At 42.2% G+C, this 12,425-nt stretch overlaps 1 protein-coding gene across 1 annotated transcript in view; it reads right to left on the bottom strand.

Moving 5' to 3' along the window:
* Positions 1-12,425, bottom strand: part of HGF (hepatocyte growth factor) — a 70,579-nt gene that overhangs the window by 20,665 nt on the left and 37,489 nt on the right. Inside the window, exons 8-9 of the mRNA XM_066633704.1 lie at positions 8,666-8,784; positions 511-685 (exon numbers count right to left, since the gene is read on the bottom strand). Of these exons, the coding sequence (XP_066489801.1) occupies positions 511-685; positions 8,666-8,784 (294 nt within the window). The remainder of the gene's footprint in view (positions 1-510; positions 686-8,665; positions 8,785-12,425) is intronic.

Genomic DNA, 12,425 nt, shown 5'->3' with positions numbered 1-12,425 from the left:
TTACAAAACCACTGGCGAATGTTTAAAAAATAATCAATTTGACATTTCAGGCTTCATTTAATCTCATTCCTAATGGCTCCCTTTCCCTAAACAGATATGGGCATGGTTTTCTGAGGCTTTGGTTGCAAGCAAGTAAAACAATTCAAAGTATGAGGAGAAAAGCTGTGACTAAGTGCTGGCTTCTAATACCAAGCAAGTGGAGGCCTTTTCCCCTTTGCTTTGGTTCTAGTGATGAACAAGTGGTTAAAACAAAGGAGGATGAGTCTGAGAGTGAAGAGGCAAAGTTGTTTTCCATCCTTAAAAAAAGTATATTTTAATATCAAAAATATTCACATGCTACAAGTTTTTGGATTGTTTCGAACAAATGCGATCAGCCATTTCTGCAACAGGAACTAACAGCAGCGCTAGTTTCCACCTTTAGCTTACACATCTTTAATGAAATTACTCTCAAAACCGTACTAAATTATTGCCATTTAAAAACCAGGTGACCCACAGCAGCATTCTACTTACTTGCATTTATAGTTCTCTTGTGTGAAGTTATGCTGGTGAGGAGTCTGCAAGTCCCAGCGTTGACACTCAATCCCACTCCATATGGTGTTCACAGTACCACGGTAGCCCTCTCCTTGTCCTCTGATACAGTCTGTTGTTTCCACCACTGCTACAGAGTTGTCCACCACATTCTGGGCTGGATAAATAAATAAGATTGTTGCTTTTGTCACCTATTTGTCTACAGACTGATATTCAGAAGTCAGTTGCTTGTCCGCTTCTCCGGGGACTACATTGGCTGCCCATTCGTTTCCGGGCCCAATTCAAGGTGCTGGTTTTGACCTTTAAAGCCCTATACTGCTCTGGGCCAGGTTATCTTAGAGATAGCCTACTCCCGTACAATCCAGCTCATCCTCTCAGGTCATCAGAGAAGGCCTTTTTACAAGTGCCACCGCCCAAGGAGGTTCGTGGGGCGGCAGCAAGAAATAGGGCCTTCTCAGTAGTGGCACCAATGTTGTGGAACTCCCTTCCCCTTGGCCTGAGAATGGCTCCCTCTCTTGAGTTTTTTCGGTGAGGCCTGAAGACCTCTTTAAACAAGACTTCTGATTCCATGGCCTTTTTAACACTTTTATACATCTTTTAGTTTCTTTTTGACAGGCTGGATTCCTCTATGATTTGCTGTTTTATGCTCTTTTTATTCTGACTACTGTTTTTACGGCCTCTGTTAATGTGTTTTTAATATGTTTTTATCTGTGTTAAATCATGCTTTTTAAAATTGTTTTTACATGTTGTAAGCCGCCCTGGGTCCCTTTCAGGGAGAAGGGCAGGATACAAATTATTATTATTATTATTATATGGAAGTTCAGTTTAGCCCTCATGGGTAGCACCCCAGCTCACACTACCACTATTGGAAGCTTCCCTCCGGGAACAGAAGGAGAATTCCACTTATGCACCTTGCACAAGTGGAAGGATCCTTCCATTCCTGGAGGCAGATGAACTGGGGGCTGCTCCCTTTTCTTCTTCAATTTCCTTGCCAGGACACATTGTCCCACTTCTCCAAAGCAGCTGTTCTCAACCACTGTGCTGTGAATAGTCTGCAAGTGTGCCTTGGGAGTTTGGGGGAGGGTCATATATTAGTAGGATCATTGGGGGATGTGAGCCTCTGGCCGGCAGTACAGTGTGTCTTGTCAATAGTCAAAAAACTAATGATGTGCATTGACAATTATAGTGCCTTCTCAGTGTGCCACAAGATGAAAAAGGCTAAAAATCACTGCTCCAGAGAGTATTAGGAATCTTGATCAATTCATTGTTTGAATTACCCATTGGCAGCAACTGTTACCCTGCACATGCCCAATCTTGTCTGATCTTGGAAGCTAAGCAGGGTCAGGCCTGGATAGTACTTAGATGGGAGATCGCCTGGGAATACCGGGGGCTGTAGGCTTATACCATAGTCTTTCGAGACTGAAGGTTGCCAACCAGACAAAATCAGTGGGATTACACAATTGCACATCTGTTTGTATGATTAGGGTCTACCATTTAACCTGGGACATAGATTAATAGTTGAAAGCAATATTTGCTAGCAAATAAAATACAGTTATTTAATAGACGTTGTTTGATGTATCCCCAGTAATGAACACATGAACAAATCAAAACTTCTAATCTAAACACATTCACATCTTAAAGGGCTTATTAAGAGTGGACATTAGATATATCCTATCTCACTTCATTTTTTCTTTGAACCCAACAAGACTTTTGTTCTTTCTTCGATCAGATGCAAGATAGTTCAGTCACACTGCATTCAGTATTGGGTTCCCTGCTAACTTGCCATTCACATATAGGTTATCAGCTATCAGTTAAGTTAATGTTTAATCAAAGAGACCACTGAAATGCTTAAAGATATTTACAGATGCTCAGAAATGGAGTGATCTTGGTGAAGGAAAAATAGTGAAGATGTGATGATTCAGTCACATGCACAGAGCACACAGGAAAAAGTCAGACCATGTAGGAGTACACAAAAACAAAAGAACACACAGCAAGAGAATCAGTTTTTCACTCAACCAGGGCCGTGTAAGAAGACATAATTAACATGATGTTTGCTTTAGCCACAGAACTCCAGGCACAACTGAGTTAAGAGAACAGTACATACAGTACTTATGTATTGTATGAAAAACTAACATGAGTCAGTCTTTGGTAGATGAAGATATCTGGATGTGTTCTGTACAGATTACCCACAATTATGGATTAAAACAGTGGTTCCATAACTATGAGCCGTAGCTTCCAAGGGAACTGTGGAGCCAAGCTCCCTGGGGAGCCAAGGTGAAACTAGCAGAATCCTTGTGAAAAACCCACAATCCTATACGATGTATAAGACTGTAGCCCTACTGAGGAACCATGGCCAATGGCACAGCTGGTTAAGGAAGCTGCCAGTAAAAAAAGTTGGGGAACAAATGGATTAAGGAATTGATATCAAGTTGAGAAGATAAATAACTTAGTAGTCTTATCAGCCGGATCCTATCCTGTGCTGGAACAAGCAAGCTGGCTGGCCACCATGTCACTCCAGCCTCCAGTGCTGCATCCAGCGCAAGGTGTGAGGTGAATCCTGTGCAACTTGGAGTAAAGGGATTTATTTCCCCTTACCCCATGTTGCACAGCAGCCACCTCATTGGAGCTACTCGGATCTGTGCCAGTGAAATCACTTGCGCAAATCCAAGCAGCACAGTGTAACACCAGGCTGCTCAGGAAGGGGTTTAAGATCCAGCCTAAGTGTCAGAGGCCAGTCCCACCTGTCTCCTGTGCCTGGTCCACTCACCTGTCCCCCTCCCTCCCCTGTCCAAAGTTCCCTGTTTCCCTGCCCTCTCAAACCTCCCCCCCCTCCCCAGCCTGGCACAAATTCACTGTCCCAGAGTGACACGGAGGCTGGATTTGGCCTCCACAGCCAGCACACATCCTTTTGTTGGCCCCACCAACTCCCAAGTCATCACAGATGTGCCTTACAGCACATTTGTGACAGTTCTGGGCTGGCACAAGGGACATGCATCGACTCAAAGAGCACTCTGGACTGCGCTGAGTTTTATTAAACAAATGGTATGCACATTAAAAACTACCCTGCTTCTGTTAATATCAAAATTATCTGTAAAGTGAAATATTTGGAAAGTAAACAAGTGTCTCTGTTTGAAGACCATTTGCAGATGTCTCTTCAAGATGCACTCAGTCTGGTGTGGTGTGTTTTGAACAAAATTCTGGAAAACTGTAGCTCCTCAAATGAACCATGCATATAGGCAGAAACAAGGTTCATTTTCATTTCTTATAAATTTCTGAAAATTGGAAATTTCCGAAGCAATTACAAATATTGGCATTACATGTTTATAGCATTGTTTTATATCCAAAAGGATTATATGCCAATATAGACTGGTTTCTCCCCCCAAAAAACTACATTTTATTGTTGGTTTTATTGCTAGTCATAAATGAGTGTAAATTGCCTTCAGGGCAGGCATGCTATTTACTTATTATCAAGTTTCAAAGTTTGCTCATATATAATAACATATAAATTACAGGTTTGTAAAGGGATTCCTTATCATCTCAAGCCCTGAAACCTGTTGCATCTCTGTAGATCTTGGGTAGGGATCATTCCCAATCCTGTTACCAGGGCTGTAATCCTAAATTCAGGGAGTGAGTCCCACTGATCATAGTGGAACATCTTCTGAATGAACATGTAGAGGATTGTACTGCAGGACTCTTTAGCAGGCAATCATGGGAGCTGTACGTGCAATATGTGTGCAATTACTTTCCCTCCTCTGCAAAGTCCTGAAACACTCTGGAAAACTATATTCAGAAAGTTACATAAACACATGAAGTAGTCTTAAACTTAATCAGACATCTACTTCAGAATTGGGCTAGAGCAACACTAGCCATCTGTTCCAGTATTATCCACTTTGCATTGGGACAGCTATCACAACTCTGAAGCAAATGTTTCTGAGATCTTTTCAGTGGAGATCCTATGCACTGAATCTAGAATATTATTTAAGTATACACCATTGAGCTATGGGTTTTCTCTATATGTATTATTTATTCCCATCAGCTCCAGAATTCTAGCAATCATTAAAGGCATACCAGGTCTTGACATTTGCAAAGGCATATCTGTCTTCAACACAAGTGCATCATGATGGTCTACCATGTCTTAATGGCAAAGCAATAGGTTGCATCTTATCTTAGGTACTCAAGTAGAAACTGAACATAATACTCAAAAGGAACAGAACAGGAAAACCAGATATACTGTAGAGAGGTTTAACACACTCTTAATACTACTAAGAAACTGTGTTAACTTCATTCAAGTATACAAAGATCAACAATATTTTTCACATTTTTATACCACCCTTCCTCTAAAGTGCTCAGGGCAGTGTACATAGTTCCTCCCTTCTATCCTCACAATAATCCTCTGAGCTAGGTGAGGTTAAGAGAGAGTGACTGGCCCAAAGTCACCCAGGAAGCTGGCTGAGAGGGAATTTGAATCCAATTTCCAAAGCACTATACCAGGGGTGCCCAAACCTCGGCCCTGGGGCCACATGCGGCCCTCGAGGCCTCTCAATGTGGCCCTCAGGGAGCACCCAGTCTCCAATGAGCATCTGGCCTTCTGGAGATTTGTGAGAACCCATACTGGCCCAACGCAACTGCTCTCAGTGTGAGGGTGACTGTTTGACCTCTCGCATGAGCTGTGGGATGAGGGTTTCCCCCACTGTTTGCTGTTTCATGTCTGCGATGCAGTAGCAGCAGCAAAGGAAAGGCCAGCCTTGCTTTGTGCAAGGCCTTTTATAGGCCTTGAGCTATTTCAAGTCCTTCCTTCATTCATATAAGTTCATCTTTAATATATTCATTTATGTATACTTATGTAAATTTATTCAAATTTTAAATAGAAATTAATTCTTTTTTTCCACGGCCCCCGACGCAGTGTCAGAGAGATGATGTGGCCCTCCTGCCAAAAAACTTTGGACACCCCTGCACTATACCATCTCACTCTCAGATTTTCCTGTCCTGCTATTTCAAATTCTTATTAAATGTTTTGTGACAGTGGTTCAGAGTAATTTCCTACCAATGATTTTCTGAATAATTTTCTGAAATGAACCACTAGTAAAGAATGCCCTGTTATGCAGAACCTGCAAATTCCAAACTCATTCTGGAACAGAAAGAGCAGAAACATTTTCCTTGCATTATTAGGATTCCACAAGCATGTTAATACACTTTAAAATGCAAAAAAAAAAAAAAAAGTTTTTCTACTGCTTAAGAATTATCCTTATTTCATTCAAAATAATTTATGGAAGATGTTGCAATGCTGAGGACTGGTTCACAAACAAACAATCTAGACCAGCGCTTCCTAAACTTTTTAGCATCGGGACACACTTCTTAAAATGAAAATATATTGTGACCCACTAGACAAAAAGAGATCTAGAGAGAAACAATATTTTTATTTATTAATAATAATAAATTATTAAATGATAATCAGGCTGCTAGAGACCTGACATATACTGTGTGTGTGTAGACATTTGCTAGACTCACCGTAGAAATGGAGCTCAAGGACTGTTCCCCCTAAACCTTTGCAGTCATTCCAGGCACCCAGAAGGCTTAAATGGAGAGCACAATGTGCAGTTAGGGACTTCCAGGCCAGATAAAAAGCTGAAACTGGATTCACACATGATCTACAGCATGCTAATTACTAAAGAAAACCAGAAAATGTGACATTTTTATTTGAAAATACAGAGAGTAGCAGCATGGAAAAGAGTCTTTGGGCGCAATCCTAACTTGTGCTGGAACAGGCAAGCCAGGAGGCTTGCGCTGTATCCAGCGCAGGATTGTAGCCTGAAGCGGCTTAGCCAGAGGCAAGAGGAAACTTTTCCCCTTACCCCTGGGTAAGGGCGGCTGGTGCCTATGGGTCTCCTTGGACTTGCGCCACTTCCCGAGGCAGCGCAAGTCTGAGGAGAGCAGAGTGGCTTGAAGCCGCTCCGTTCTCCCCAGGAACGGGGGTTGGGATCTGGCATAACTGCCTGATCCCAGCCCCACCTCCACCTCCCTGCCCACCCGACCCCAGGGCCGCCCATTGTCCTTGCGTCGGCTCATCTGAGCCAATGCAAGGAGCCAGGGGGAAGCTGGCACAGAGGTTTCCGTCAGCCTTCGCAGGCCGGCACTTCTCGGAGTGCCAGCCTGGCTTCCTACCAAGGAGGCGCAAATGTGCTTTACGGCACGTTTGCGACCCTCCCAGGCCGGCCCAAGGGACTTGGTCTGGCATAGGGCGCAGTTTGGATTGCGCCCTTTGTGGTGTAGCTACCAAGGTAATCGGGATATTCACCTTGCTGCTTCCCTGAAAACCTTTGGCTCTCAGACCAAAGCAATTATTTAGTATATTTTGCTCTTATTTTGACAACCACCTGCTGCTTTTTATTGTTTCTACTGCTGGATTTTGTTAAAGACACATCATGTTTAAGCTTGTAACCATGTGATGCATTGCTTCAACATTCTAAGCCTTTGTGTAGAACAGGACTCTCCAAATCCCAGCCCTTGGGCCAGATCCAGGGTTTTGAGAAAGTCCTTCCGCCATGAGCAGAGCTCCCGCCATGAGCTTACCCTTCTGCCATGGAACCATGTGTTTTTCAAACACAATAGGTCACAGGGATGCTTTGGGTAGTTGCAGCTGCTGCCCAGCATGCCAGAAGGCTGTGACACAGGATGTCTGGGCAGACGTGACTTCCTAGAGCATTCCTGTGACCTGTACTACAGGTGTGCACCACTTAACAACAGGGATACAATCTCCTATCCCCATTGTTATGCGATTAGGTCATTAAGTGAACATTCAGTCCAATCTATTGCCTTTGTCGTGTCAAAAGACACTCCCTGCCAGACACTAGCTGGTTGCACAGGCTACTGAAGACAGATTGCCTCTTCTTTGCATTAAGAACCTTTCTGTTGTGTAAACAGACAATCCATTGCAGGCTATGGGAGAAGCGATTGCCTCATTAAGAGCATCTTTATTGTGCTTTGACCATCGTCATACATGTGGTTCGTCATTAAGCGAATGGTTGCTAAGCTGGGCACACCTGTATTTTAAAAACACATGATGCTATGGCGAAACAGTAAATCTCACTCGGGATGGGGAGAGCTTTTTGGAGACACAGCAATGTCCAGTTTGGAAATCGCTGTTTTATAATATTGGACAACCTGGAACAAATCTCCCTTTCTGCCACTACAACAGATGGCTGCACATCCACTGTCAGCTTCTCATGAGATCTATGAACAAATACCAGTCCCAGAGAGGGTCAAATGTTTTTCATGGTCAACAGGGCTAGGGGTAAGGTAAATGGGTTCAGATTTACAGAATTCAGAGAGGGATATAACAAAATATTACGCATGTGCTGAGCTTAATCAAAACTGGGTTGGATCAGTTTAGCATGAAAGTCAAAATGTCCAGGTAACATAAAATGCAGATGGCGAGAAAAGCAACAGATGTTCGTATTCTCTGGAGACGTGTTTCAGCACAGTTGCCCAATGTTAATGACTACCAGAAAAGTAAAACCCACTACACGGAGCATGTAACAGTTGCTTCTTCAGTTTTTCCTACAATAAACAACTTGACCATTGCCTAACATCTCATGTTTAGTAGAAAGCTTTTTGTTTTGCAAGATATATTCAGGAGAACCCCAAAATGGGGGGTCTAATCTTCTCACACACCAATCGCTACAATGCAGAAATGCAGCAGCACCATGAATCTAGTGCAGTGCTTTTCAACTTGTGTTCCTAGAACCTCTAGAGTTCTCTGGGAGCAAATGCACTTCCATTAAACATTTGGCAACAGCTTGTCGAGTTGCACACCTTTTCTTGAAATATGCAGCCGCCAAGGGATGCTGAGCACATTCCAGGCCTGGTTTTGCGCAAAGCAAGTGTGCAACCTAGAATGAACCCCAGGTAAGATGCAAGCAAATTCCCCCATCCCATAAAATCTGAGGGGCAGTTACTAGTTTATGTGCAGATACGCGGGGGGGGGGGGAAGCATATGATATAGTAAACAACATGAACCAAGTCTAAACAAAATATATCTAGTTTACCATGTAGTGCCAACACAGCTTTGTATAAATCATTGGCATCTAGATTTGGGAGAGGGAAAAAAGGATGCAATAAACATATGCTTAAAACTCACCGCATGTTTTAATATCGCAAAACTCCCAAACGGTGTTTGGGTCAAGAGTGTAGCACCAGGGCCTCGGCTTGCCATCTGGATTACGGCAATAATTATCATCAAAGCCTTTGTCAGGATATCTGCAAACCACACCAAAAAATGTGTCAACCAAGTCAACCTGACAACGCTGCACAGGCACATACAAGATACAACCCAAAAGGCCTCTGGCTGAGATAGGACTCATATTTGCCCTAAGTGCCCTCCAGCCCAAACACATGAGGTGCTGAATGCCCACAGATCAGGGGAGAGTATTAGCCCTCGAAAAGGAGTCAGCAGAAATGATATCCAGAGGAGAACTACTTTGATACCATGCAGGACATCAAACAGGGTCAACTCTGCTAATCGGGTAACCTCCCATTAGTGTCTGGTCTGACACGAAAGCCTTCATTGTTTTCAAATGGGCCAATTAAGTGCAGACAATATAAATACTTCCTGGCATGCCAGATTCATTTAGGAAATGTGTGCTACAGTTCAATAACCCTGGGTTCAAAATGGAAGCTATTTTCAATAAACCCTGTGCTAATTATATCTCTATTTTTAGATGCCAGCTTATTTAGGGTCCATGCCCTCACTTCCAGCACTGCAAAGAAAAAGGACTAAAAGAAATTTAATTTCCCTCTCCCCTACTTTATCTTGTCAAGATTTTGTTTGGTTTCCTCTCCACATTTTAATTGTTTCCATACACCTTCCTTATTATTACTGAAATTAAACCAAGGCAAAAAAAAGTGCTTGAATGAATGGTGCTTTTCTTCTTCAATTATAACTAATTGTTTTAACATTTTATTATATGTGATCTGTTTGCAGGTGAATGTTAGGCTATCTTTCAGGTACTGCAGCTGTCAAGTACCTTTGAACTCAAAAGCCTTCTAGAATTGCCCACAGATGTAGCTCAATTAGTAACTAAATTGCCTGCTTAGGAGGCTACTTTTAGCTATAATTTTTTTTAAAACAAATCATTCCAAAATTTGTTTGCACGTTTATAGAATCCTGCTTTCTTTGGAATGCATACAAGCTGTTTAGCTTGGAAGGCAAGGTCAGGATTTCTTATACCAAAAGCAAAAGGGTTTGTTAAGTTGGCATCCTTAACAGAAACTGTTAATCAACAAAAGAAGCTGAGCTCCAAGGAAGCTACTGCAGATTTAGTGTAGCTGATCCATTAAACAATGGGAAATGGTCAATATCTTTCCAAGGATTGGCCTTTGACAGTCACAGCAAACGATACTAGGAAATGCAGCTACCATTTGAACATCAGCTCCCAATTCAGTATGATTAAACAAACTGACAGCCTGATCCTATGCATATTTAGTCTGAAGTAAACCCAATGGAGTTTAAGGGAGCATGGCCAAACTTACATAAGAACATAAGAACAGCCCCACTGGATCAGGCCATAGGCCCATCTAGTCCAGCTTCCTGTATCTCACAGCGGCCCACCAAATGCCCCAGGGAGCACACCAGATATCAAGGGACCTCATCCTGGTGCCCTCCCTTGCATCTGGCATTCTGACATAACCCATTTCTAAAATCAGGAGGTTGCACCTACACATCATGGCTTGTACCCCGTAATGGATTTTTCCTCCAGAAACTTGTCCAATCCCCTTTTAAAGGCGTCCAGGCCAGTCAAGTTAACCAGTTTCGGCCAAATTGGAACCTGCAGAGATGGCCCGCACTAGGACAGCAAGCTGAGTGCCCACAGCTACAGCCAGCAACTTGCTCTGTAGCTGATACTCCGGCATAGACTCTTTCATGTGAAGGCATCACAAGTAGAACGTGGTGAATGGAGCATTGCCTCTGGGCAGTCCGCCATCCTGCCCACCCCTGGCTCCAACTGGAAGTTGGCAGTGATACCGTGGCTGTGTGCTTCACCACTGCAGCTCATTCTGGTGACAAGGGAGGCACAGAGACTGGGGGCCCCACAAAAATATTTTACTTTGGGCCTCGCAGCTCCTAAGGCCAGCCCTGTAAGGGAACCTATCCTTGCCACTCTAGTTATCCCTTCCGTCTAGCCCGGATCCTGCTCCCCTACCTTTGTTACCATTCTTTTCTCTATTAGAACAAAAAAAAATTAGAAGACTGTAATCCTAAACACATTTACTTGACCTATCGAACTCCATGGGGCTCAACTTCTGAGTAAACATACAGAGGATAAGGATCTATGGTGGGGAGAGAAAAGGCAAGGGAAAAAATGAGTAGAAAAAGTAAGAGGATTTTCTTTGCTTTATTGTCTCTCACTTTCTCAGCCCTGCAGTCCTCCTAAATTCTGGTATAACTAGAAGTATTTTGAAAATTAATTTCAGAATTGATGTTTGCATAGTCTGTTTCAGCTCTCCATTTCTTCAAGTCACTTACATCTCTCCCACATTACAGATGTGCACATACATGTTGCTAAAATACTGCAACAAAAAAAAAAGCATCTTGATGTGATCATGTGCAAAATCCTACACACTGTTAAAATGCCATGGGGAAAAAATGGCGATACATGTTATGTACAATCACATTTTTTTTTTTTTGCAATGTTTTATCAATGCCACAAGTACACACGAGCATCAGTAAAACAGGACACACAAAGAGGTTTAACGCAACATGCATAGGATTACATGAATCATAATATGATTATAGTATTGCTTTACTGCAGAGTTTTAATATGCACAAATGCATTAGAAAGGGGGGGGGGAACTTGAATAAACTTAAGGTTGTGGCATGTACCAAACCTGGTATAAACTCCAGGAATTTTAAAAAAGAAAAACAATGGAGAATATATTATACTTCAGTTTCACTTCTGAAACAAGAGCAGGTAATTTGAAATTCCAAAATCAGATGAGGAGAATTTCAGAAGCATTCCAAAGAGTAGCATTTTTTTTTTTGTATTTGTAAAATGCAGACCTAGTGGTTTTTAAGAAGCTAAGGTTGCAATTTTATACGTACTTACCTGGGAGTATGTCCCACTGAACTCAGTAGAGCTTACTTCTGAGTAGACATGAAGAGGCTTGCACAATTATTTTCCTTTATTTCACAATTATATTTTGTTATACATTTAATGCTTTCCATCAGGCCTGATTATTCATTCCTGGATTCCCATCGATTGTAATTAACAGTGGATAGAATAGCTCTTCTCAGGAACTACTCAGCTGTAATGGATCATTAATTTCAGACCTCTTCACATGTTTTTCAAGTTAAATTGCTATTTAGGTGGCCACCATAATGACTTAGCAACCAAAGTGTAATTGACACTTCCCTTTGAAATTTAAAATGTAAACCACTAATTGAGGACAGGCTGCAAATCTGAAGTTCTAGCCCACCAATGAAAACATGTAAAGGCAAATGCTCTATAATCCACCAGGATTATTGTATTAAAATTACAGTGCATGTGTTTTTGTTTACATGCTCTAAAGATGCATTTTCAAAGATGAATTGCTGAGAAAACCAAAAATGTTGGCAACAGGGAATCACAGATCATTTCCAACGTATGCACCGCTTTTGGTGAAGTATCTAACCCTATGATATTAAATATTTGTGCACGCCAATCTGTCCCAACGCTCTCCTGCAACACCATATTAATATCCCAACAGATACAGAGCTGGCAAATCAATCAGCCTGCTTTTTCCTAAGCATTTAGTGCTGCAGCAAGTGCCAAGATTAGCACATGTACAAGGTGCTCTGCTGTATATGCACCAACTGCTTACAAGTTGTAATGGTCTATAGCAGTAGTTTTCCAACTTTTAGC

The sequence above is a fragment of the Tiliqua scincoides genome, chromosome 7 (assembly GCF_035046505.1).
Source record: "Tiliqua scincoides isolate rTilSci1 chromosome 7, rTilSci1.hap2, whole genome shotgun sequence".
Taxonomy (NCBI): domain Eukaryota; kingdom Metazoa; phylum Chordata; class Lepidosauria; order Squamata; family Scincidae; genus Tiliqua; species Tiliqua scincoides.
Note: the sequence above shows the minus strand (reverse complement) of the source record. Positions and strands in the feature narration are given on the sequence as shown.